This window comes from Elgaria multicarinata, chromosome 11 (genome assembly GCF_023053635.1).
Source record: "Elgaria multicarinata webbii isolate HBS135686 ecotype San Diego chromosome 11, rElgMul1.1.pri, whole genome shotgun sequence".
In the NCBI taxonomy this organism is placed as follows: Eukaryota; Metazoa; Chordata; class Lepidosauria; order Squamata; family Anguidae; genus Elgaria; species Elgaria multicarinata.
The window spans coordinates 33653812-33681325 of NC_086181.1; the positions used below are offsets into that span (position 1 = coordinate 33653812).

At 46.6% G+C, this 27514-nt stretch overlaps 1 protein-coding gene across 1 annotated transcript; it reads right to left on the minus strand.

The window, feature by feature from the left end:
• LOC134406299 (integrin alpha-X-like) lies at nt 1-25523 on the minus strand. Its single transcript, XM_063137653.1, has 23 exons — nt 25441-25523; nt 23864-24002; nt 22776-22852; nt 21509-21638; nt 20148-20284; nt 19090-19230; nt 17506-17709; nt 15276-15406; nt 14140-14303; nt 13138-13289; nt 11940-12071; nt 10639-10712; nt 8741-8882; nt 7337-7447; nt 6996-7078; nt 6830-6913; nt 6055-6127; nt 4396-4503; nt 3723-3800; nt 3466-3588; nt 3051-3149; nt 2384-2494; nt 1-403 (listed from the first exon to the last, which is right to left on the minus strand). The coding sequence occupies exons 4-23, from the start codon at nt 21540-21542 to the stop codon at nt 302-304; spliced, it is 2283 nt and encodes a 760-aa protein (XP_062993723.1). The 5' UTR covers nt 21543-21638; nt 22776-22852; nt 23864-24002; nt 25441-25523; the 3' UTR covers nt 1-301.
• Between the last annotated feature and the right edge of the window lie 1991 nt (nt 25524-27514).

Sequence of the window (27514 nt, forward strand, 5' to 3'; positions counted from 1 at the left end):
CCCAGTCTGTTTCGCCCGTGTATGCTTCCAGACGGAGGGCTCAGAGTGCTAACTATCAAAAGGCACGCGGGCGCAGCTACTCCATCTTTTCTTTCTTGACTTTTCCACGGCAAGAAAAACGTGGAAAGAAATGGTGAGGACATCACCTGGACCCTCCTATAAAATTCCATGAATGAGGCATGGCGGTTGCACGTTAAGAGCCTCGGCTGTAATCCCCCGGAATCTATTTGCCCCGTTCCTATTCCGAGAAAACAAAGGCATCGTGGCTGCTAGGGAAACCCCAGCCTCACTGCCCCATGACTTAGGAGCTGCAAGTTGCTGGCGTGGCTTGTTCACTGGGGGCCGCTTGTCCTGCAGCGCTTTCATCCGGATGGGGCACGCGGTTGCGTTTAAAGAATCCAACCTGGGAAAGAGGGGAGAAAAAAGGAGAAAAGGGATGAAGTCAAAAGAATTCTATTTATTTCTTTGATTTATATCCTGTTCAACTAGCAAATGCCCTTGCAGCGGCTTACAATCATAAATAATAGGAACCACAACAATAAAATAAAACGATAATGATAAAATAACAACCCAAACAATAAATACAACAATGAAAACATCAACATAATGGAATACTAAAACATAAAAATAGGAATGAAAGGAATCTTATCTTATTTATTTACAATATTTATATACCGCTCCCCATTGAAAATTTCGGAGCGGTGTACAAGAGAAATATAAACAGAATAAAACACTTTAAAATAGAAGTTAAAAGATGCAAAAGGTACAGTAAACCATGGCTAGTCATTAAGGAAAGGCTTCCTGGAACAATGACGTTTTCAGGAGGCACGGAAAGGAATACAAAGTTGGCGCCTGTCTGACCTCCAGAGGCAGGGAATTCCATAGGAGGGGGGCCACCACGCTGAAGGCTCTTCCCCTGGTGGACTCCAATCGAAGGATGGGTCTATGTGGAACTACCAATGTATCTTATATAAGAACACAGTAGTGTAAGGCTTATTACTTGAGATCTACCAGACCAATTTTGCTCATTTTTGTTTTAAATTGAAGCTTGAGTAGCATAGACATGCAGAAAATTTTGAAACTTCAAGAAGTTCAAAGCCTGAGCTTTGGACAGCTTGGGAATGGAGAAGGGAGAGAAATGAGGCAAAGGGGAGGTTAATACGTATGCTCCAGACTGTGCATATAAGGTAACATGTGACACAGTGTGTGTCTGAACATGTAAATAATTCTTACTCCTGTGGTCTCTGAGACTGCTGGGCCAATGAAAAGACAGGCACAGAACGTTTGGGAAAGGGGCTGAAGAAAAGTCCATTTGTGATAGACTGAGTAGGAGGAAGGGAAGCTGACGAGAAAGAGGTAAAAGGACACCAGAGGGAGAAGGGAGAGAAAAATCTGACATCACATGTTTTCAACCTCAAACTTCAAGAAATGTTAAACTATCTCTTTAAAAATAACGTCTCTTTTCCTCCTTTTGTTGGTTTATTTGTAGTACATTTATTTTAAAAGTGTAAAGTGATTCAAGTCGCAAGGGAAACGGGTAAACGTATGTTTACCCAATCATTCTCAGACCACTAAGACCCCATGGTGACACGGGATTTGCACTGGTAAATGTAAGAATAAAATAACTTAAACCCCTCAAAAAAGAGAAAAGAAGCGGAAAGAAATAAGCAGCTCTTGCTTGATTATTTCTCTCATTCACTGGTTTCCTTTATGTTAATCTGTCACAAACAATAGGAAAAACTTTAAAGCAGTTTTAACTTTAAAGCAGAATGCCCCCGCTGGCTGGGGCATTCTGGGAGATGCAGTCCAACACATCTGGAGCGCCCCAGGTTGAGGAAGGCTGCTTTAAAGCCTCATGATCACTTGTCAGAGCGAAGGGGCGGATCCAGCATTTACACCGGCATTTCAGCAGATGATCTCATTGCTCCTGCTCTGTCGGGGGTGGGGGGGGCTCAGAGATTTACTGCCTTATGCTCTCTTCTCCACTGCTACACCACTGACTTCAACTGGAAAAAATGGAGAAGGCGGAAAGGTTAAACAAAAAATTCTTCCTAAAAGCGACCATTTTCCAGTCAGGTCCTCCTGCTGTGGTTGATTTTAGGTTTTGGGGTTGTTGTTGTTTTGTTATTTATTTATTTATTACATTTTTATGCTGCTCATCAACCAAAGCTCTCTGGGCAGTGCACCATTAAAAACTTTAAAACCACACGAGGGAGGTTTTTCCAGAGGGCGGGGGCCACCACAGAGAAGGCCCACCGCCAGGGTTCTTCATGGCGGCATTCTGTTCGTTTTAAAAAGGGTGATGGATGGGATCGCAGGTTTTGTGCATCACGTCTGTTTTGACCCTTGGCCTGACCAATACAGAAAAATGACAGACGCGTACCTTATAGAGAACTCCAACCAAGATGGCTAAGAGCAAGATGCCCCCGACGGTGCTGCCAGCAATGATGGGGACAGGGTCGAATGGCGAAATGAGCTCGAGTTCAGTGCTGATCTGCAAAGGAGAGGCCACCAGTGAGGGAGGAAGCAGCAGCCAGGCACCTCTCCACCGTGCCTGGGTCCAGCTCCAGCTGAGAGCCCCCTCCCTCCTTGCTGCCAACTATCAACTGCTCAACTCTCCAACCCTCTGAGTCAAATTTGATCCAGGAGGTGACTTCACTGCCATGTGTCAATTGCTCAGTCATCACCAAAGGGTCCTGGGGGAAGCGCAGGGTTGAACTTCTAGGGACTGAGGAGCAGCGGCTCTTTCCAGATTTGAGATGGCCGAGAGCGATGAGGAAAGAGAACTCTGCACATCCTCGGAGACACCCTCTAATACAGGGATGGAGAACCTTTGGCTCTCCAGATGTGACTGGCCTCCAACTCCCATGAGCCCCAGCCAGCATGCCCAATGCTCAGGGTGGATGGGAGTTGTAGTCAAAACATATGGATGGACAGAGGTTCCCACAGGACGACTGCATTCAATGCTCGATAATCAGGTTCAGTCTCCGCGTGAAGAGGTGCGCACAGTTCTCCCGGGATGCGCCCAATCACCCTGCCCTCCAAGTTACCTGGCGGAAGTGGAATTCCTTTGGCTGATCCTGGAAAAACTTGGTCTCATCCACCACCACAGATGCCTCGCTGCGAAGATGGACTTTCTTGGATTCCAGCTGCAGGGTTGACACATGAAGTAACAGACCCATACAGCAGGGTCCTCAATTTCTCTCCTTCCGCCGCCACCCCCTAGCCCACCTCCAAAACCACACACTCGAAATCATCTGGCTGCAAAGGAGAACTTTCCCATTATTTTCCCTCCATTCCCAACCCCCCAAATCCTACGTCTAGAAGGTTTACACTAGTTGCAAGATGGCCTAGTGTGGAGAATGCATTAAAAATATCCTCCTTCCCCAAGGCTTCCAAACAGACTCTTCCCTTCCGACCGGTACACTGCAACAGTCCTTACCACCAGAAGGAGGCGCCGCTTACCTTGACAGAGTTGTCCTGTCTGTAAAATTCCCCAGAAAAATTGAACGTGACCTTCTGTCCCTGCGAGAGACTGGTGATCAGGCACTGAACCTTGGTGCAGACAGAGGCCCCCAGGCATCCGCGCTGTCCAAAAGCAGAAGCGATTTGGTGTTACCAACTGCCCTGTGCTCACCTCAGAGGCAGCTGTTTCCCAGAGCTTTCTATAAACAGCTCCCCAACTGACCCGGAGGGAGCGGCCGTTTCTACAAGGTTCTTACCGTAGTTGGTCCTTCAAGGTCCTTTGCCTTGATTCCTGCCTTGAGGGTGAGCGGTGACGTACATGAGAACTGGTTCATCTAGAAGAACACAGAACATATTTTGTATAAATGGGACGTGCAACAAAACGTTGTGGAATGGAGTGCTCCTGTTCGGGGTTCTACCCTGCCGGCCAGCCATGTCCTCTTCCAGGATACTCTATTCCATTCCACCTCCCCACTGGTTTTCCTTCTGCACACCCTGGTCCCCACACACCCCATTCCCATCTGACCATCAGGGACTGCACTGATCAACATCTTGTTGCCAGCTCCCAGCATCTGCCGCCTGAGGTGACTGCTTCACATTGCCTAATAGTAGGACCAGCCCTGCTGAGCATGCTGTCTGGGGCTTTTCCCGCTTAGGTTTCCCCCCTTATAATTAGTTTCAATTCAGCAAACCTTAGGATTCTCCCAACCTTACAGATGCCTCTCTACCATGCATGGATGGTCGCCTTTTGGCTACATAAGGAGAATATGAGCGTGCTGTTAGAATAGAGCAAGGATGGAAAAATTGTTGGATTGCAAATTCCATCATCCCTCATTTAGGATGTATCTACTCTTATGTGCCCAGGTATTCTGCCTCACAGGACCTCCAAGCCTTTGTAGCACCCTCCCCGCTCAAACATCTTCTACTCACCACATCTCTGTGGACTGGGGTGACATTCCAGAAGAACCCCAGTTCAGTCTCTAAGGGGAGTTCAAAGGTCACATTGACTGGAGTGGGGTTTGCATCCACATTTTGGACCTGTCAGAACAAAACAGAAGATGGACTCAACTGGAGAGGATGTGCGCGATAACAAGGGATCAAAAACCGCTGTAAAAACAAAACGAAACATAGTTGCGCAGATTTCTTTTAAAATCTGTTTTGAAATGCTTGAGTTAGCTGCAGCTGTGAAGAATTTTTAAGCAGGAAAGAAAAGAAAGGGTGCTTCCAGATGAATGGGTCATGGTGCTACCAGTTATCACCATGGTGCTACCAGGCATTGACTGAATCCAGACAATCAGTGGAGGAAAAGAAGCCACCCGGGCTGAGGCCTGGGTTGCCGTATTGTCCAAACCCGGTGAGATGTGTGGCGGGGTGGCTTGTTGTAGCTAATAGCCCCTACAACAAGCCATGGGTTGCAGGGTGGTTTGGAAGCCACCCCCGCTGCGCACCTCACCCAGTTCGGACAACGTGGCAACCCACACCATGGCAAGGGGAGTTAGAGATATGGTGGGTGCGGGGTGGAGAAAAGGAGTTACCATGGTTTCTTTTCCCAGTTGATTGTCCAAAGTTGGCCATAGGGCACCTATTCTATCTTTTCTTCCTTAATCAATATTTCCATGGTAAGAAAAAGGGCAGAATAAACATTGGGAAAGCACAGGAGGGTTACGAATGGAAGTCTGCATCATCCGGACCACCATCAACCCACCCCTGTCAAATTCCATGAATAAGGCAGGTGATGGTGGGATAACAGCCTTATCTGGACACATGGATGGATGGATGGAAGGAAGGAAGGAAGGAAAGGGATAGAGGAAGGGGAAGCAAAAGAAAAAGATAAAGACAGCCAGACAGAAGAGAAAAGTTAAACAGACACTGGCCTGGTTCAGACAACACGCTAAACCATGCTGCTTAACCACAAAATGGTTAATGCATTTCCTTAACCATTTTGTGGTTAAGCAGCATGGTTTCGGGTGTCTGCACCAGGCCAGAAAGACAGAAGATCTGGGAGTCAATGGCTATGTTTACACTTAACTCAGCAAGTGCAGCAAGCAAGGAACCCTAACTGTAAGAAAGATATTATGGCCTTTTGGTTTCCATCTACGTCTTATGTTATTATTATTTATTGCATTTCTATACCGCCCCATAGCCGAGGCTCTCTGGGCCGTTTACGAAGATTAAAATCATAAAAATATAGCGTACAAAATTTAAAAACCATTTACATGAAACACACAAACAATAAACATGAAGACAACATACACCTAAAAGCAACTGTTGAAGCCCTTCAAACTTTTGATCAAATTCCAAACAGGTAAGAATTGTCTATATTTTTTTCTGACTAGTATACACTAAATTACACATACTCTCATACACTCCTTTTATATGCTGCATAGATTAAAGTGACCCTAAGGAAAGGAGGACAGGGCTCCTGTCTCTTTAAGAGTTGTATTGAAAGGGGGAAGTTCAGCAGGTGTCCTTTGTATGGATGCAGCACCTGGTAAAATTCCCTCTTCATTACAACAGTTAAAGCTGCAGGAGCTATACTAGAGTGACCAGATACAAAAAAAGGCATGGTGGATGGAGCAGGTACGTTACCTCATAAGCGTGCGTAAGAATCTTCTTCTCTGGGTCATTTGTAGAGAAATTGAGGTATGTTGTGGACTCAAGCCTGGCAGAGAAAGGAGAGGAAAATGGTTCATGCCGCTCACCAAATGGGGCCGCAGACTTCAATGCTAGGTCTAGTATTAAATTGAACGTTTTCCCTTGTCACCTCAGAGTCTGTCATTACAGCTCAGATTATCCCTGGCCTACATGTGGACTACAACCGTGAACCGCCCAGACAGCTTCAGCTGTTGGGCGGTATAGAAATGCAATAAATAAATAAATACAACTCACATCATCCCTGGCTATCATGAGCTGGGGATGATGGGGGTCATAGTCCAACCCAAGGATTAAACCGGAGACCTTCAGCCTGTGAAGCTCCTTCCCGATACGTGAGGCTGTCTTTATTTATTTGTTTATTTGTTAAATTTACATCCCGCCTGTCCTCCAAGGAGACCAAGGTAGCATACATGAGCGTCCTCCTTTCTATTTTATCCTCGCAAGAAACCTGAGGCAGAGAGTCAGTGACTGGCCCAAAGTCACCCAGTGAGTTTCAGTGGGGATTAGAACCCAGATCCCCCGTGTCCCCGGCCAACGTTCTAACCACTAGACCACACTGTCTCTTGTTGTGAAACAGCCAAAATGTACGCCGTCTCTCCCCTCACTCAGGGATCTCCATAGGAAAATGGGCTCTTGGTGAAGGAAGGGATGTGGGGTGGGGAAGGAGAGAGAAAAGAAACCGTGGGCAGGGCAGGGGACGTGGAATTACCCCTTGACGATAACGTTGACCGGGTAAAGCACTGGCAGCCGGTCCGTGGCCTCGTTGTCGCTCAGTGTGTCGTTCTCGTTCCGACTGGAAGGCAGAGGGTGAAAACAGGGTCAGGGATGGTGGCAAATTGGGAATCACAGAGGCAGGCCACCATAGCTTCCCTTACCTGTGCGCTTGGACAGTGAAGTAAACAAACTTGTCAGGCCAGGAGCTGCCTTTGGAGGAGCGGAAGGAAAACTGGAGGAAGGCCTGGAAGAAAGGGACAAACGTCCGAGATGGTTGCGCCTGCATGTGCAGATTCAGCTCACGCTTGCTTGGCTTCTCTTTTGTTATCCACTCCCATGCTTTTAAAAAAAAACACCTTCTCCAACCTCCAGGTCTTCCGGACTATAACATCATTCGCACACATTTTTCTCATCCTTTCACTTCCTCGCACGCTTTCATTTCGTGGCCGAATCCTGCGATTCCACTCTCGCCTCCATTTCCCTGGCCTCTCGCACTCATTACCTGAACGCCTCGCTTGAGGGCCGGAGGGCTGAAGCGGCAGAAGCTGTGCCGGACAGACGCGTTGCCTTGGGATCCGTGCATTTCACAAGCGGGGGACAGGCGCCAATTTGACTTGAAAGGAGTGGGGAGAGGGACAGAGAGAGAATTAGCATCTATCAAGTCACACAGGGACTGGAAAGGAGGAACAGAGCTATAAGTAGCAGCAGAAATCACCTCACCAAATTGACCGGCAAAAGGCTTAGGGGAGGTACATTTTCCCCCACAACACAGTGAAAGATTTGGCTAGTGAAACGCCCATGTCGCTTTATAATGAGAACTACTAAAATACTCAGACCTTTCTGGCCCTGACAGTCAGGCTCTGCATAGACCAGCCTTGCTCAACCTGGTGCCTCCAGGTGTGTTGGACTACAATTCCCAGAATCCCTAGCTAGCCTGATCAATGACCTGCTGGCTGCAGAAGATGGGAGTTGTAGTCCAACACATCTGGAGGGTGCCTGATTGGGGAAGGCTAGTCTAGATTATTGGTTTGATCCAATTAGTGACTCAAAATCATGGGTGGGCAATTTGTGGCCCTCCCACCGGCTGTAGCCAGCATAGCCAATGGTAAGGGACTATGGGAGTTGTAGGCCAAAGCAGTTGGAAGGCCAAAAGTGGATTTTTGGCAAATGTTTGAACATGGTCATAGAAGGAGCCAGGCAGATCTCGGGGGATAAAGAGCAGCAGATATAGGAAGCATCAAGAACGGAGGCGTGTGGGGTTTATGAAGGACATGGATCTGGGGGGGTGTGGAAGAAGAGAATTAAAAGGGGCAGAGTGGGAGGGAGGGAGAGAAAGAAGAGCTACAAGGCAAGTAGCAGAGCAAGAGGAGAAAGAAATTCAAAATCAATAGAAGAGCCTAAGATTGAATAGGAGGGTAAAAGAAAAAATATATATCCCACTGTCAAGGGAATCAAAATAAACAATGGGGAATGTATGATCAGATTTCTTGCAGATGGTATCCTGCTAGCCTTAAGTAACCCTAGGGAGGCAAACTTATTAATAATAATAATAATAATAATAATAATAATAATAATAATAATAATAATAATATATTCTGTTAACTTAAGAATGTTAACAGAGTTCAAAAATAGCTGCAGGGTTAGAAGTTAATTATGCCAAGTCTGAGTTACTCTGCATCCACGTGCCATTAAAGAGCAAACGCCTTGCAGCAGATGTTAACTTGAAAGCTGCAATACAGCTGCTTTAAGTACTTAGGAATTATAACACCTGAAGTTCTGAAACAGTTAAAGAAAAGTATTTTTAGTAACACCCGAACCCCAACCCACAAGCCTTACATTCCCTTCTTGAATGCCCAGCACCCTCCACCCCTCTCTCCTTACACTCCAAATTATTCCCCCAACTCACCCGAAGAACTGAAGCCCCCTGGTAGGACAAAACCGGGGAGTAGTAGAAGGAGAGTCTCGGCTCATAGGCCGTCTCTCCCGCATTTTCTAGTTTCACCGTTACATTCAGTATGAAATTGGGACTCAACGGAAGACCTTTCGACCTGAAATTGAATCAGAGAAATATCGGCTCAACCGCCAGGAACCCGTGAGATGGACCTCGATGCCAGTCCCTGTCTCTTCGCCTCAGTTGCCCATTCTGTAAAATGGGGGTGGTCACTACTACATCACGTCAAGTTTAGGACTGCAGAGCCCTCTGCCCTCTGATGAACGTTATAGGGGACATGAGACTTTGAAATGGGCACTCGGCGCACAGCCAGGGGAACAGGCCGCCTGACTCCCACACTTCTGCCCCAAGGTGGCTGAAGGAAGCAGGGTGTAATATGTGAGCCAAGACGTGCGTCCATCCAAGCAGTCTTTACAACAGGGGCACTGGGGGCTCCGATGTCAGTGGGGAGGGGAATCCGCTCCAGGTTTCAGTTAGAACTCTGAAGGAGCTCTCCAAGGTGCTTCCCTACCTGTGATAGTTCCTTTAGAATTCTGACTGGTTGTCATTGAAACCCGGAGCGGCATCACCACACCACTGACATTGGAGCCACTAGCCTCCATTGCATAGGGGGATCCTGGGCGCAACTCTCGCTAGAGCACCCAATTTGCGTAGGATCGAAGAGGATCGCTTAGGGCGTGATGCCCTAAGCCTGGCCAAGCTGATATTTTAGCAGTCCGTAACATGGCTGGATACACGGCCCTGTTTCCTGCAATCCGGCCTGTCGTCCCATCCTGCAGCCCCTCAGGTAGAACTAAACCGCCTGGCAGGGCAAAGCTAAGCACATTTTTGTCCAGGTGGGAGAAGGCAGGTAGAGGCCAGGGTTTCTGCTATCAGGTTTGTTTTCTTGTGATTTCTCACTACTTTCTTATTGCAACCCCATTCTCGCCCTTGCTCTTAATAAAAGTGCGTAGCCGGATTACTGGTCTGGCTCACTGTTCTCATTTACCCCCACAAAGGTTCGTTACCCTCGTGATGCCCAGACCATTGGGGTTATGCTGACTGAGCTAGGGTGACGATATGAAAAGGAGGACAGGGCTCCTGTAGCTTTAACAGTGGTAGAGAAAAAGGATTTTCAGCAGGTGTCATTTGTATGCATGCAGCATCTGGTGAAATTCCCTTTTCATAGCAATAGTTAAAGGTGCAGGTGCCCTCCTCTCTTTTGTATCTGGTCAAGAGGGCAGGACTCCTGCAGCTTTAACTCTTCTGATGAAGACAAAATTTCACCAGCTGCTACATGCATTCAAATGACACTTGCTGAAATTCCCTTTTCTCGACAACTTCAAAGATACAGGAGCCCTGTCCTCCTTTTCATATGGTCACCCTAGACTGAGCGGCAAGACAGGCACTGAGGAATGGGTGGGAAGGCGGGCCAGCCGAGAATGGTGTTCTAGCTGGCCAGCTCACTCCCTCAAAAGCCACTAAAGAACTGAGAGCCTCCGTTTACTCTCCGTGCAAATTAGCTGATTAAGGGCAGGGATGGCAGCAAGCAGAGAGCTCAAGGGGCGCAGAGCTCAGCGTCCTACCTTGGAGGGCTCACGCTGAGTTAGCGCCATTGGCAGATCCTTGACAATCACTGCAGCCTTTCCTGTGGTGTCTCAAGGGATCCTGGGTGCGTCTCTCAACTAGTGCACTGGTCCATCCCCACCAAGAGGCACAACCCAGGATCCCCTGCAACGTCGAAGAGGTTGGCTGGGGTACATCCCATTGCTCCTGCCCTGCAGTGTGGCTTTGCAAGAGTTTCTGGGACACAACAGCCAAGGACTTGGGATGTCTTGGGACGGTCATCAAAAATTGTGGAGGAGGATGCTCACCCTGAAAAGTTGAAGGAGACCCGAAGATCAGACACACAAATGTCGTCAGGGCCACAGTCTTGCTCGAAGGGAACCTGACAACGAAAGGGGGAAAGAGCAGCAGTGAATGAGCTGAGCTGATGGGCAGAAAGACGACGACGCAGGAGTGCGTGCAGAGAGGCAGCCAGAGGCAAATCTGCATCACAACACCTTCTACATTTATTCCCTGAGACCTGGGAAACCTGGGTTCAAATCCTTGTTCAGGACTTATAAGAACATAAGAAGAGCCCTGTTGGATCAGACCAATTGTCCATCTAGCCCAGCACTCTGTTCACACAGTGGCCAACCAGCTGTCAATAAAGCAGGACACGGTGCAACAACACCCTCCCACCCATGTTCCCCAGCAACGGGAGCATACAGGCTTATTGCCTCTGATCCTGGAGGTAACACATAGCTGTCAGGGCTAGTAGCCATTGACAGCCTTCTCCTCCAGGAATTTATCCAACCTCCTTTTAAGGCCGTCCAAATTGGTGGCCATCACTACATCTTGTGGTAGTGAATTCCATGGCTTAACTATGCACCGTGGGAAGAAGTACTTCCTTTTATTTGTCCTGAATCTCCCACCAGTCAGCTTCATGGGATGACCCCGGGTTCTAGAATTATGGGAGAAGGAGAAAAATGTCTCCCGATCCACATTCTCCACACCATGCATCATTTCGTACACCTCTATGTGTCCCTTTAGCCTCCTTTTTCCCAAGCTCACACTTGAATACTCTCCCAAGGGAAGCTTTCCTGGCACCTAGACTCCTATCTTTTCAGCACCAGTCAAAGACTTTCCTGTTCTCCCAGGCTTTAAAAGTCTTTTAGGGTGCAATCCTGTGCGGGTTTAGACAGACATAAGTCCTACAACTCCCAGCATCCCCCAGCCAGCTGGCTGGGGGATGCTGGGAGTTGTAGGACTTATGTCTGTCTAAACCCGCACAGGATTGCACCCTAAAAGACTTTTAAAATATTTTAGTATTTTTGTACTTCATATTGCATGTTATGCTGTGTTGGCATGTTCATTAGTTTTATATTGCTGATTTTATTGCAGTTTTGTTTGTATCATTAGGATGCTTTTTTCTCTCAGCCTAACCTACCTCACAGGGTTGCTGTGAGGATAGAAATGGAACAGTGTAGATGTACGTGAAAAGCACTCTGAGATTCTTGGAGAAAAGGCAGGATGCAAACAACACAGACTGCGCTGATGTGAAACCAAAAGCAGCCAGAGCCGGCCCATCCCTTTGACAGGGGAGAGGTTTTGACATGAAAAGAAGCAATACCTGGATCATGGTGGACATATTAGTCTCAGGGTCAAGGATGGGCCGTAGATTCCTGGAAGAAATGTCTGGTTCTTCCCGAACGGAGAAATCTGCCCGCAGCTCCATGGGAGTGACAGTGTCAGCCAGGCAAGGCTGGGAGACAGCAAATTTTTTAAAAAAAGTTTGCAAGTTTCTACTAAAATCATTACCTTTCCCCAAGAAATATTGTGATCCGCCCCCATGTCAAAACTATGAGCTTTGATAAAACTGCATTACTCTTAACAGGTTTGTCGTTTGCTATGAGGTTCTTTAAGCCAGGGGCAGGCAACCTGGTGTCATCAAAACGGTTTTCGACCACAACTCCCATAATTCCTGATGCTCTACAATTCACCAAGAGCTTCAGCTCTCTCTCCTGCAGCTTGAATCGGGACAAAGTGTCATTGTTTTTATCGCTGCTTGTGTTTATTAGCTTGGCCAACGCCAGAAAGTTTATGTTATTAGCAACCACGGTTTTTGTGAATGGCCACTGTTAATGACATAATTGTCACTGTCTGTACTTTCTGCATTTCATTTCCCTCTGAGTTTACTGTTTACAACTCAGGATAACACTTCCGACATCTGATGAAATGGACTGCAGTCCACAAAAACGTATGCCACAATCAATCCGTTTGTCTTTCAGGTGCCACAAAGCTCTCTGCTCTTTTTGTTGCAACCGACTAATATAGCAACCCCTCTGGAGGCTATATCAATTTTAGACCACCTTATTTATTAGTTGCCTTATAAAACAGATCCTCTAGGCCTACAACTCCCATCAGTCTCAGCATTGCCCATGGTGAGGGATCATTGGAGTCGTAGGCCAAAACATCTGGAGGGTCACAAGTTGCCCACCCCTAATTTATGGGAAGTAGTGGGCAATTAGCTCCGCCCCCCAGCCACCATTTTGTGCCTGGTTGGTGGACCATGGAGTTCTGGAAACATGAAGGAGATCCCACAAACCTGAATCTGCCCACCCCTGGTCTAGGGAGATGAATCCATACAAGGCGGCAGCAGGGAGATGCTGATAAGAACCTTAATTGTCATGACTTCCCCCAAAGAATCGTGGAAATTGTAGCTTGGTGAGGTGCTGAGAATTCTGCATGAGAGATTCCGTGCACACATGGGACTGTCACTCCCAGAATTCCCTGGGCCACCTTGGATAAGAGTCATGATTTCTGCCTACCTGAGCCTGGAGAGTCTTGTTGACACAGATCGGCATAATCCCAACCTGGATGGTTTTTGACATGTTGCGTGCTTCGCTGTCTAGTGTAAGGCGCGGCAGAGGCTGGGCAGCATCAGACTGGAGATTAAAGGAGATCGTGGCTCTCAGGGCACCTAGTTAGGAAAAGAAAAAGCAAACAAACCAAATCAAAAGAGAAGGACAGACTAGAATAAAGGAGTGTCATTGAAGGAATGAACAAGTGTCACTGAACGAACAAATCCTGCATCCTTACTGGGCTTTCTTCTTGCAGAGTCTTTCTGGGATTACAATGGGCACAATTCAAGTGCCTCTGCTTTTCCTCCCCCCCTTTTTTTGGCAGTTTCCTTTGAGGGGAAGTTCCAGATGTTCCACTTATACAGCCAACGGATGGCACTGTAACACTGCAACAATATTCCGCTATGCTATTTATAACAGCATTTCCGGCGAGTTAAATCATGGCGGAATAAATCTAAAAAACAGCAAGAGAGGCACTGGAGGATGATGACTTCATGAAAAGGACCTGCAAACTTCAGTGAGAAAACAATCATGATAGCACTACATAAGCTCTGTGTAAAGGTGCCCTAAGAATTAATGGGGTGAACAATGAGAAAATAAACACAAAAAGAAATAATCGAAACATAATGCAAAATGCAAAAGAAAACAAATGAAGAAATTGTGTTGGTAGTAGTGGTAAACAGTAGATTTTAATGGATTTTTAGCAATCAGCAAAAGACGGTCCCCTGACCGTTCAGTTACAGGAAAATAAGTGAGATGAAAAAAATAAGAAACAAGAGTTGGGGGGTGTCGAAATGAGGGTTTTAAAGGGGGGAAATGAGAAAGTGAAGGAGAGAGTAAGTAAGTGTGTGTGTGTGTGTATGTGTGTATGGAATGAACAAACATTAAAAAAAAAAGAATGACATTAAGAGTACTGAGAAAAGAACTAGGAAAAACTAAGCAAAGGAATAGTTGACGTGGCTCCTTTACCGTGACTCCATTTTGTGCTGATGAGTTCCAGGGTGAAGCAGAGAGTGAGGTTGCCACGGGAACTGGCTCCAGAAACATTCCCACTTCCACACTTAGGGTCATCCAGTGGGATCAAGGGAGGTGAGAAACTCAGCGAAGAGATGACCGTGAAAACAGGCCGGGATCTGGGAGGCAGGGCAGGGAGAGAAGACGTGATCTTTCAAAACCGACAGCCTCCCAAATGGCCAACGAGCCCTAGTCTACAACGGCAGTCCCCTCAGTAGCCCAGCCTTGCTGAATCAGCCCTGTTCACTTCCAACAGAGGAGGTGCCCTATTCAGGATCCCCACACAGAGGTATCTTTAATTTGGTAAGCCAGGGCTGCTGATTCAGCCCGAGGGCCAAATTCCACTTCAGAGAAGCCCTCAGAAAATACATTATGGAAAACACTTGCACCCTTACCATTTTTTCTTGTTTTGGGGTCTTTCCACATTGACTACGGCTCCTTTACACAGTGCCCAACAACAACCATCTGATTTGTAATTGAAAACTTCCTCTCTTGGCAATGCTCCATAAAGTTTAATGACACAACGCCATCTAGTGGCCAACAATACCCCACGATAATTTTAAATAGTGTATTATCTCTGATCTTTTTTTAAAGCAAGATTACCAGGGGAAGGCACAGGAGACGTCAAGGACGCACAAACTTCCGTGAATGGCCAATCATGAGCATGCAATAAATCGCTCATGGAGAGAAGCTCACAGCCACCATACTGGGCAAGATTCTACGTGTCCCCCAGCTTCTCCAACCCATGGGGCAGCTTCACAGCTGACGGAAGGGGGCAGCAATGGCTTCAGCAGCAGCCTTACCAAGTTCCACGTCAGCCTGAGTCTTATGGTTGCATCACAGGCCAAGCCGTGCCAGAATAACGCATGTTGTACCAATTCGGTGGGATATTTGTATACAAGCAACAGGTTTCTTCGGATTTGTTTAATCTAATTTGGGCTGCAAAACCCGGATAATCTTGCAGTAGAATTAGGATTCAGAGACACAAATGCAGTGAGCTCTACCCCCACTACTGGATGCACCTCAAATTAGGTTTAACCCCTTCCTTCCTGCCTTCAATCCACATCCATTATCACCCCTCCTGTTCTTACCGAAGCAGCACTGCGCTTCCTAGCGCCCCAACGGCAAGGTCGGTCAGTTCATCCCCACTCAGATCCAGCCTTCCTTGGATGGACTGTCCAAAAAAATGGAGCGTGGGAGAAAGAGAGGTGGCAGCAATCCGCTATGTGCGTGGAAAAGGAGAGAAAGAGAAAATGTAGGGGCAGGAGGGTTAGCACCCATGGGTGGGTGATGCAGAAGCACCCTCAACTTTGTTATTTTCCCCACTTCTCCAAATGGTACGAACGACTTTTGTTTTCGAGCGGTCACCCAATGAAGGCCATCTTAGTCAATTCAGCATATTAATTTAAACCCACATTGATTCATTAACTGATTGAGCCTGCATACATTTGCATCTGGCAGACAACTGTTTTAAAAAAGAAGCTTACGTTTATTGAGTTGAATCCGAACTTAGACATACATACAGCAGAGCCATTGAAATCAATAGGCTTAAGCCAGTCACAAGGCTAACTTGAGCCTCATTGATTTCAACGGCTCTGCTCTAAACATGGCAAGGCTTCTGCTTGATACACGTATAATATTGCCGCAGGTGCCTGCCATCTTGGAATAACAGAATAACAGGCTCAAGTTACAGGAAGTCAGATTCTGGCTGGACATCAGGAAAACCATCCTGACTGTTAGAGCAGTACGACAATGGAACCAGTTACCTAGGGAGGTTGTGGGCTCTCCATTCAAGAGGCAGCTGGACAACCATCTGTAAGGTATGCTTTAGGGTGGATTCCTGCATTGAGCAGGGGTTGGACTCGATGGCCTTATAGGCCCCTTCCAACTCTACTATTCTATGATTCTATGTTTCTTGCGTGAGTGAAGGGCAGTGGAGGCTGGTGGCTCCGATTTCAGCGGGGTGTGAATCCATTCGAGGTTTCAGTCAGAACCCGCCAGAGCTCTAAAGGAGCTATCCGAGGTGCTGAGCCTACTTTGGGGGCAGGATCCAGCACCTTGGAAGGACAAATCCACGCTTCCCATGATGCAATGGATTGAGTACCTAATAACATTATCAACTTTTGAATGGGTGTTATGTAGACACAACTTGCAAGTGGATAAATATATGGATATCTGGTCTGTTCTTCTTGAAACTCTCTCCCTTTTTTTAAAAAACGAACAGTACACATGATGGAAAATGATAATATTCCTATATATGTAATGCTTTTTTCTTCTTTTCTTTTTCATGATGTATTTTCTGTTCTGTTTTGTTGATATTCATATTATTATTATTATTATTATTATTATTATTATTATTATTATTATTATTATTATTCCTGGAATCGTCTCTACACATTCCTATGAAACTACATCAAAAGATGTTTTCTTTTTAAAAAAAAACATTTATTTTTTTAAAATGGTAATCCTTATAAGTACAAGAATCCACAGGATGTATGTCTTTTTCCCAAATAGTTTTTGTTGTTGTTTATTTGTTCAGTCGCTTCCGACTCTTCGTGACTTCATGGACCAGCCCACGCCAGAGCTTTCTGTCGGCTGTCGCCACCCCCAGCTCCCCCAAGGTCAAGTCTGTCACCTCCAGAATATCATCCATCCATTTTCAGTGAGCTCTAAAAATGGGGAGAACTCAAGATGAAGGCACCACAGAGATAATTTTTTGTGAACCTCCCAGAGAGTTTTGGCTGTCAGGCAGTATAGAAATGTAATAAATAAATAAATAAAATCAAGAATAATTCTGTCCTGCAAATTTACATCCAGATTGTCTGCATTGGCTTCCCACCAACCCTGTGAGGTAGGTTGCTACGTCAGTTCCATTTCATCAATGAGCAACAACATTGGCTTGTATGAATCCATAGCAGAGGTGGAGCCTGAACATGAATCACCTAGATCAGGACTGGACAGATGTTTGGAACTTCAGCTCCCAGAACCCCGTTGTCCACAGGGCTAATGGTCAGGAATGCTGGGAATTGAAGTCCAGACCACCTGGAGATCGATTTTCTGCTCACTCCTGGCCTAGATCAGCCTTCCCCAAGCAGGTGACCTCCAGATATTTTGGACTTCAAATTCTATCAATCCCAACCTGCATGGCCAAAGGTCAAGAATCTGGAGTGTTGGCAGCCAAAAGAACTGGAAAGCACCAGGTTGGGAAAAGCAGTCCTAGATCTAAGGCTGGGTCTTTAACCATTGGTCTGCATTGCCTCATTCAACCTAAGTCCGCTTGTTTCTGCAGCGCAGTCTCCCTGTTTTGATCCTCAGGCTCACCTGGCTGTGCAGTTCCTTCAGCCTGTCCTTTTCCCCCAGGAAGATGTAAACAGCCCCGCGATCCTCATCCTCCATGGGGGCTCCAATGGCCACATCCGCAAGGCCGTCCCCGCTCACGTCCCCTAAAGAGGCGATGGCGGCCCCAAAACGGCCGAGTCCGTTGCCGGGAACTCCACCAAGTGCTTGGAGGCGAACAAGCCTGCCCTGGAAGGAGGAACATTTGTTGATTTCATCTATTTATACCCTGCCTTATTATACATTTCAAGGCTGCCCTTGAAATTCAGCATTCATACAATTGCAGGGAAAACCATTGATAGTTCTAATAAGAAACAGCAAAAATGTGTTAATAGAGTCATAAAACCCACGAACACAGACAATCGAAGCAGCCGGGAGGACATGCTGAGGCAAGCGTTCAAAGCAATAAGCTAGAGTGACCATGTGGAAAAGAGGACAGGGCTCCTGTGTCTTTAACAGTTGTCTAGAGAAGGGAATTTCAGCAGGTGACATTTGTATGCATGCAGCGCCTGGTGAAATTCCCTCTTCCATCACAACGTTTAAAGCTGCTGCAGCCCTGCCCTCTTTTGTATCTGGTCAAGAGGGCAGAGCTCCTGCAGCTTTAACTGTTGTGATAGAGAAGGGATTTCACCAGGTGCTGCATGCATACAAAGGACACCTGCTGAGATTCTCTTTTCTATGCAACTGTTAAAAATACAGGAGCCCTGTCCTCCTTTCCATAGGGTCACCCTAAATAAGCAGATAAAACCAAAACATGCACCTTGGATTAAAGCGATTTAGGGCACAATCCTGTGCATGTTTAGACAGAAAAAAAAGGCCTACAACTTCCAGCTTGCCCCAGACAACACAGCTGGGGCATGCTGGAAGTTGTAGGCTTCTTTTTCCATCTAAACATGTACAGGATTGTGCCTTTAGTCCAATAATATGCTTTTCATCTCATGCCTGAAGTTTGTAAGTAGCTTTCCTCAACCTTTTGCCCTCCAGATATGTTAGACTGCAACTCCCACCCCCACCCCATAGCCCATGCTGGCTGGGGATGATGGGAGCTGTAGTCCAACACACCAGAGATTGAGGAAGGGAAGGACACTCTATGGTCAAGGTTCCATGGCAGAATGGGCCTGCTGTTTGGTCACAATCCGCCTCACCTCAGGAGCCAGGACTACCCAAGATGGGCCTCCTAGATTGCTAAAGAGGTTTTTTTTAAGATTAAGGAGCTGCTGGCAACTCTGCAAGTCCCTCCTTTCAATTCCTTCTCACCTATGAACTCAAGAGGCAGCCCCTGCCTGCAGGGTTCCCATCTAAGATAGGGCCGGCCCTACCAAGAGGCAGACTGAAGCTGCCAATCTGCAGTATCCTGAAAGGGCAGCACGTTCTTAAATCCCAGGAGAAAGCCAAGGGACAAGCCTTGAAGCCAGCTGGGGATGGTGGGAGTTGTAGTCTGACCCTCTGGAGGCCTCCAGACTGAGGAAGGCTGGTGTAACAGCTTCTTGAAGATGGGCTTTACGTTTGGCCCCTCCATCGTCCCCACCCCACGTGACGCTTTGGTGCCTTTATAAAGGTTTTGCTCACCATGTCGCTGATGGAGCAGACTTCAACAAGCCCACCTTGTGTTCTGTTGTAGTAAAAAGGAGCCCCAATTAGGATGAGGTCAGTATTTCCATCTGCATTTAGGTCCATGTTGGAGAGCACTGAGCCGTAATAAGAACCCACCTGCAAAGAAATAGAAATAGAAACACACGGATCTGGTTCACACAACACAACAAGCCAGAGTACAGGTTGAGTGTGGGTTGGTACTCCAGATGTTGCCATCAACCCCAGTCATCATGGCCAATGCTCAGGGATGATGGGAGTTGTAATACAGCAACATCTGAAGAACCACAAGTCCCCTTCCTGTTACTGGTTCCTCTCTATTTGGCCCTGGTTAGGCCTCATCTTGAGTACTGCGTCCAGTTCTGGGTACCACACTTCAGGAAGGATGCAGACAAGCTGGAGCGTGTTCAGAGGAGGGCAATGAGGATGATCAGAGGTCTAGAAACAAAGCCCTATGAGGAGAGACTGAAAGAACTGGGCATGTTTAGCCTGGAGAAGAGAAGATTGAGGGGAGACATGATAGCACTCTTCAAAGACTTAAAAGGTTGTCACACAGAGGAGGGCCAGGATCTCTTCTCAATCCTCCCAGAGTGCAGGACATGGAATAATGGGCTCAAGTTACAGAAAGCCAGATTCCGGCTGGACATCAGGAAAAACTTCCTCACTGTTAAAGCAGTACGACAATGGAATCAGTTACCTATGGAGTTACCCACACTAGAGGCCTTCAAGAGGCAGCTGGACAACCATCTGTCAGGGATGCTTTAGGGTGGATTCCTGCACTGAGTGGGGGGTTGGTCTCCATGGCCTTATAGGCCCCTTCCAATTCTACTATTCTATGATTCTATCATCTATAAGTTCTTTGATAACAGCTCTCGCTGCCTCTTTCATATGCATGTCTGAACTAAAATTGCCAGCAGAACCTCTGCTGGGTTCAGATTATTTATGTATGTATTAAAAGTATTTGATCTCCTCCCCTTTGGCTTAAAGAAAAACATTCAGGACGGCTGACCTTTTGCGCCCCAGTCGCTCCCTCTTACCTGCCTCCCCGAAACATATCCCATTAACTTCTTGTTCCGGCTTTCAAAGATCACGACCCGCCCAACGTGCTGGTAGCGCGGAGCTCCAGCCACGTAGAACGTCTGCCGGCTACGGCGAGCCAGAACCACTGCGTAGCCTGCCGGGCACAGAAAAGAAATAGGCACAAGGGCTCTTAAGTTTGGAAAATTCAGCCCGTGCCGGTGCGTCGAACCAGAAAAAGGGGAGAAACATCTCAGGAGGCTGTAGACAACTTCACTGTGAACTTTATTAGGCTCATTTGCAACAGAGTTGTCCAGAAAACCAAAAAGGGTTTAAGAAAATTGATATAAAACAATATTCAAAGTTCAAATGGCGCTATACATTCTAAAATAAAATAATTAATCCATAAAAAAATTAATAAACACTTAGTAATGTAAATATTTAATCCTTTAACAAATACATGCAATTAAAATACAAACTAGATAGTCCACAAACATAAAACATACAACTATCCCAAACACGTTTCGACCCTCATGGTCTTCAGCAGTGGGAGGGTGGGGTGGGGAATTCAACGTTCTAGCCTCAAATACAAGAGATTTTAATTAACTCAATAATTCCATTTAGACCTGCAAAACCGAAACAAAAACAGAAGTGGCTGATGGCCAAGGCCTTTTGGTACTTCCCCAAATTAAGCCCAAGAATTTAACCTAGGGCTCACCAAGCAAGATATTCCACTATGAAAGCAGTATATAAAAGGCAGGAGCCACACTGCTGCTTTATAGCAGGATTGAAGTGCACTGACAACTGTTGGGGCCCATTGAGACATACCATATACCGCTTTCATAGTGTTATACCTTGCTTGGTGTAGATGTGTCAGTGGGCCCCAACAGTTGTCAGTGCACTTCAATACCACTATAAAGCAGCAGTGTTGATCCTGCCTTTTATATACTGCTTTCATAGCGGAATATCCTGCTTGGTGTAGATGAGCCCCTAGTAATAACTATTTTACCAGGCATTGGCTCCTGTAAATCTTATCTGCGTCTTTCCTTCTGAGGATGCATCAGAAAAAAACGGGGGACGTAATGTTCCCTCCTATCTCTAAGATATGTGCGGATTAAAAAACATACCTTATTAATTTTTTTCAAAGTGGCATAGTCTAAGGCCAAGCTACCTTGAAATACTCACTAAGGAGAATTGATCTTGCCATAACTTCCCAGATGTAGCTGAAGCACAGACTGAATTCTTAGTAAGTGCAGGCTTGCATAATAAAATTGCCTACGGCATCCTGTGGGCGTTTCTCCCCTTTTTCTGGTTCATCTTGGGTGCTGACCCACCTTGCACCCATGTCAGAGCATTGGACAGGGGCGCCCGCCTAACTCACCCAGATAGGAATCCTTGTAGCTAGCCTGGGACATGTTCAGGAAATTGATATGGGGCTGGTCTCCAAAGGACTCTTCCTCCAGACCTCCAGACCAGCCGTAAGCACCCACGGTTCCAGAGACCACATGTTCCTGGGTGGGAGGAAAGCAAAAGGAAAAGGGTATGGAGGTGTAAGGACTGAGTGGATGGACACACACATACCTATTATCCATGCATCATATCATGCTGGTTTTATGTGTTTTACTGCTGTACGTCACCTTGGGAAGCCATCTGCCCTGAAAGGCAGCCAAGCAATATTTTAAACAAACAAACAAACAAACAAATGTCTTCTTGCTGCCCTTTCCCTAAGTGATGGGAAGTTCAGGACCATTTTAAAGGGGTTCAGTTTTGTCAGAGGACAGAGCCATGGAGGCTTGTAATATGGTTTCTTTAGAAATGTAGAAGCTTATGACCAAACTAGGAGCGACGTTATTCACATCGTTTGGTTGTTACTATGTTTTCTGATTTTTAAAGGAATAGGTGTGCAGGCGAAAGTGGGGGAGAATCCTTTGGGGGCTACAGGCCGGAGAAAAGGTTAAGGGGCCCTGTCATGCACAAACACACACAAACGCACCCCGATCCTAGACCAGCCTGGCTCTCCAACCCACCTCGCCAATCGTGCCTGATATTCTCGGTCACTTTCTTAAATCGACCATTCAAAGTCAGGCGACGTTCATTGCATCGCGTTGGGCCCTAAGCAAGCTTTACATGACCGTAGAAACAAAGGTCAGCTGTACTACTCTCCGCAGAGTAACCCCAGCACAGAAATATATATTTAAAAACAACAACCCTTCTCCCCAGAAATGTCTTAGCAACTGAATGAATGAATGAATGAATACCTTTATTGAATAAGTCTTCTGACCATTTCAAAAAATCACATAATCATTAAAAACAAACAGACATTACTTAAAATTTATGATTTAAAATTTTAAAACAATATACAGTTCGTATATGATATATTATATATGACTAACAGTTAATAAGACCCCTCGTATATTACAACATTTGATAAAAACTTATTAATTGATCCATTTTTCTAATTCTTAGCAACTCTGCCCAGCCAGGCAGAATTGGTTTCTGCCCCTTCACCCAGATCGGTAGTTATGGCTCAGCACCCATGCCAAAGCGACAGAAATCCAAGAAAGTAGGCCTCCTTGGTTTTGCAATTCTTTATTTGCAGTCAACAGACCAGTAAAACATCCTTTAAACAGACAGGCCTTGGTACTCACTGGGGTGAGGAGGGTGCTGAATCCGCCTTGAGAAAGCTCTTGCGTAAATGAACTGCCAGGTGATGCTCCAGACGTCCCTTTTCGGTGAAGAAAAATAATGAGGACTGGCAAATGATAACGAATGGGGGTGGAGTGGGGGTTGGAAGGAGATAGCCTCATATAACCTGGCCTTTTTAAAAGATTGTGTTATGCAAGGGTGGGCAGGAGGTAGAACTCCAGATGTTTGGGTTTCAACTCCCAGAAGCCCCTGCCAACATGGCCAATGGTCTGGAAGGCTAGAGGTTGACATCCAAAACATCTGGAGATCTATTTTCTGCCTATGCCTGTGCTATAGCACAGCCTTCTCCAACCTGGTGCCCTCCAGATGTTTTAGACTTCAACTCCCATCAGCCCAAGCCAACATGGCCAATGGTGAGGGATGCCGGGAGTTGTAGTCCAAAACATCTGGAAGGTACCAGGTTGGGGAAGGTTGTTACGGCACAATACATATGCAGTTTTGGGGTGGGGAAGTGTGCTATCCAACAGATAGCAGTTCTCTTACGGAAATATCACACTGATAGGATGTTTCTCGATAAAGTTTTCATAGCACCATCAGCCTGTCTTGTTCATGGAATCATACTGGAGATCTGGATGGCAGCATCTTCCTTTCGTAACCCTCCCATGTATTTCCACTATTTGGAATAGTTGCACAGTGCCTTGGATTGTATGTGCTAGGACCCTCTGTCTGAAAGCACCCTTAGTTAGACCTCTGGGAAAAAGCCATTTTCCTCCAAGGTAGCATTTCCATTGCAATTGTTACTGCTGGGTGGAGCCTGTTTGCATGGGTGTCAAAGAAATCTACTGGCTAGTGCCAGTATCATCACTTATGAGCTACACACTTCTCCCCACACCTCCATGACCACAATTTTTGGTGAACCCTTTGGGCCAGATTACGACCCTAAATGGGCAGGATTTGGACACCTGGATGTCCTAGATTAGAGCGCACCATTAAAGGGGAAAGCGGGATTTTTTATTTTTTAACAAAAGAGTTCTCTGAAAAGAATGCCAAGGGAGAATCTTCCAAAAAGGATCGTGATGCAATTTCAAACCTTCGATAGCAAAGATCTTCTCCTTCAGCTGCTTCTGAAGATTATTAAGTCCAGCAAAGCTTCCCACTGGGAAAATATTTTCAGCTGAGGAGGCAATTTTGCGCAACTCATCTTGCACATTGCTGAAGTGGTTACCAACCTAGAACATACAACAGAGAGTTTGACTGGGATGGGGGCAGGGCATTATTTGTGGCATACACACCCCACTCCAGGAAGGACGCACAAGCTTCTAGAACCTTCTGCTTTCCCACCTGACAAAGACAGCTATTCATTCCAGGAGACTCCGTCCTCTTCCCAACTGTAGCCATCCTGCTATCCCTCAGTAGGACTGCCTCTACTATGAGGCTGAGTGAGGCGATAACCTCAGGCGACAGTTTTGGGGGGCGACACTTTTTCCTCAGAAGCTAATCAGGATCTCTCGAGGAGATCAGTAATGGCAGACCAACCACCTAGAAGACACCTTATCCATGATAACCAATCTATTCTTGACCACACAAAGGTTCAGCCCTCTTCTCACACTCAGGTGGAGCGACAGCAGTTCCAACCCCCTTCCCAATATATATCATTTCATTCGTTGTATTTCTATACTGCCCCATAGCTGTAGCTCTCCGAGCAGTTTACAAATATTAAAACCATTACAATATATTATATAAAGGTGGTTTTTTAAAAAAAACAACACACACACACATTCACATAAGGATATAAAACAGATGGCACACACAACAACAACAACAACAACAACAACAACATATATCTATAAAAATTTAAAACAATCAGCCAGATCCTGGTCAAAACAATTTGATCAGGACCTGATTTTTTTAAGAAACACCTTCATTGTATGCTGCCAAATGCTTAAGAGGAGGGGGCAGTTTTTAACCTGGCACCGAAGAGATGACAACGTTGGCGCCAGGCGGGCCTAAGAAGCTGCTTTACACCAAACCAGATTGTGTGCCCACCTAGCTCAGTATTGTCCACACTGGTTGGCAGTGGCCCTCCAGGATTTCAGAAAGCTCTTATCTCCGATCAGCTGATTGGAGATAAGAGCTTTTCCTCCTGTAATGGGGGAGAGAGAGGGCAAGAGAACCGCCCAGAGAGCTTCGGCTATTAGGTGGTATAGAAATGAATGAATGAATAAGGAGCTACCACTGCCAGATGCTTCTACAGCCCTGTGCTAAAATCCCTTGACCAGAACAGAGTACTTTACAGAGTACAGTATGCAAAAAACTATACAGAGCCACCCAAAGACATTTTGCTGTCTGAGGAGGGTCAGCAAATGGTGCCTCAACTTCTTGGGTGGCTGTGAACTGCTAGATTTCCTCCCAGATGTGAGCAGAGCCTTCCCAGCTCTTCTTAGGCCCTTCAAAAAAGTTCCCAAAGCTTTGGAAATTTTGTCAAATAACCTCCAAATGCTTCTTTTTTCTTTTTCTTTTTTTTAGCAAGCCATCAGGGTCCAGAACACCTACGTTTTGCCCTTGCCTGCTGCAGCATGAATGCGCACAAATCCCGGCCTGCCCTCCAAAGCACCCATCAGCAATCGTTTTCCCCCAACAGCCATTCTCCCCACCCCTCCAGCCTACCCCAATGGCATAGCGGATGATGTCTTTTCCATCCGCAGCCTGCTTGGCTTGTTCAAAGGTGACGCGCTTGTCATTAGATTCGCCATCGGTCAGGACAATCAGGAGCTTCTTGCTGTGAGGTCGCATGCCACGCTCAGGGGTGAAAACGTCATTCCTGCAAGGATGGTGGCAGCGGTTGGGTCAGCTATGAAGAGTCTGGGACCAAGAGGAAGTCCGGCAACCCAACCCTCCCCTGTCCCCATCTCTCCGATACTCACGCCACAAAGCGGATAGCAGTGGGGGTGTGGGTATTTCCTCGGGTACGCTGGACGCTTTGAAGGATGCTCTTCACCTGGCCTCCACTTCCATTGTAGTAAGCGAAGTCAAAAACAAGGTGGGGACTGGTGGAGTACTGGACCACTGCAAACTGGGGAGGGGAGTAGAAGAGAAACAGGTGACCCCACCAGAAGTTACACTCCCTTTTTCCTGTGCAATGGGGGAAACAGATTGTCAGGCATTTTTGGACATTTGGGAATGGGAGAAACTGCTGCAGGCACCACCAACAAGGGCTGTGCAAGGACCCCCCCACCCCAATCCGCTCCGCATTCCGATCCGATCCTTTCGGATTTGGTCTGCTCCGCTCCACGTCAATCCACTCCAGAAAATTTCACTCCACTCTGACCGAAGTCGTGCCCCACAAAGACACAGAAAGAAAAATGTCTCTGTATGCCTCTGGCTTAGTCCCCCCACCTCCAACATTGCGAGGGAGACTGGAGCAGGCAGGCACCATCGGGGCCTGCTTCAGTTGAACACCCCCCCCCCCACAGGGCTAACATCTTCACCTTGTGGGGAAGAAGGAGCTGTTGGTTTGCCCCTCCATTGGGAGATGAGAGGACGGAGCAGGGCCTTCCCACCAGCCTAAACAGTCTCCTTAATTTCTTTTTATTTTCTCCCTCTTCCCTCCCCATCCACTTTTCCTTGTGTGTCACGTCTTTTTTTTTAGAATGTAAGCCTGAGGGTAGGGACTGTCTTATTTAATGATACATTGTAAGCCGCTCCGAGAGCCTTTTGGCTGAGGTGCGGGATAAAAATACTCTAAATAAAATAAATAAAATAAATAAATAACATTGGGATTGAAGGATGCTTCAAATGGGGTGATCACTTAGCATCACGATTGGGACATGAAGCTGTCTATCAACGATGAAAAAAGCTTCCCCCTCCCGCCCTTTACCCATTCAATAAAAATTAATTGCAAGTAAACCGCACAACGTATATTTTTGAAAATCTACACAAATGACCCCCAATCATCAATCTCTAAGCACAGTAATTTTCAGGGATCTAGCTTTAAAAACAAAGACGTTATAGGCGTTTCTTCACCCAATACAATCCTATGTAAAAAAACCATCCAAAATGGCGATCGGAGCTCCGGATCGAAGCGAAGCACTCCGCAACTGAGCAAAATGCTTTGCCTCAATCCGCTGCCCCCCGCGACCTGATTTGGATCCGCCTTTGCTGGAGGTAAACCGGGTTGCTCTGCTCCGGCTTCGCTGATCCAAATCAGAGCACAGCCCTACTACCAACGCCACAAAATGGTTCCCACAGAGGAAGTGGCCTGTCACATAACGGCTGCCGTGGGGGCCTGGCTAGTCTAAAGCGATCAAAAGAGAGGGAAAAAAGCACCACCGAACCGAGGGGAAAAAGAAAGCCAAGCTCTGGTGCTATAAAACAATATTTTTCTTTATCCTTAAATGAGTTATTCAATCTGCCTAGTGGTTTGGAGCATGGAGAAAGAGCCCTAACGTTTTCCAAGGTTATTTATTTTTACAAGAATTTTTTGAAGGGGACAGGGAAGAGAGAGCTTCATGGGTGCCGTTGGAAGTGCCCACAGGCACCATGGCCTCTGCAGGCAGTGCGTTAGGGACCCCTCCTCCAGAGACATATAGAATAGCCGAGTTGGAAGTGGCCCTGTAAGACCACTGAGTCCAACCCCCTGCTCAATGCAGGAATTCACATCAAAGCATCCCCGACAGGTGGCTGTCCAACTGCATCTTGAAGGCCTCTAACATGGGAGAGCCCACAACCTCCCTAGGTAACT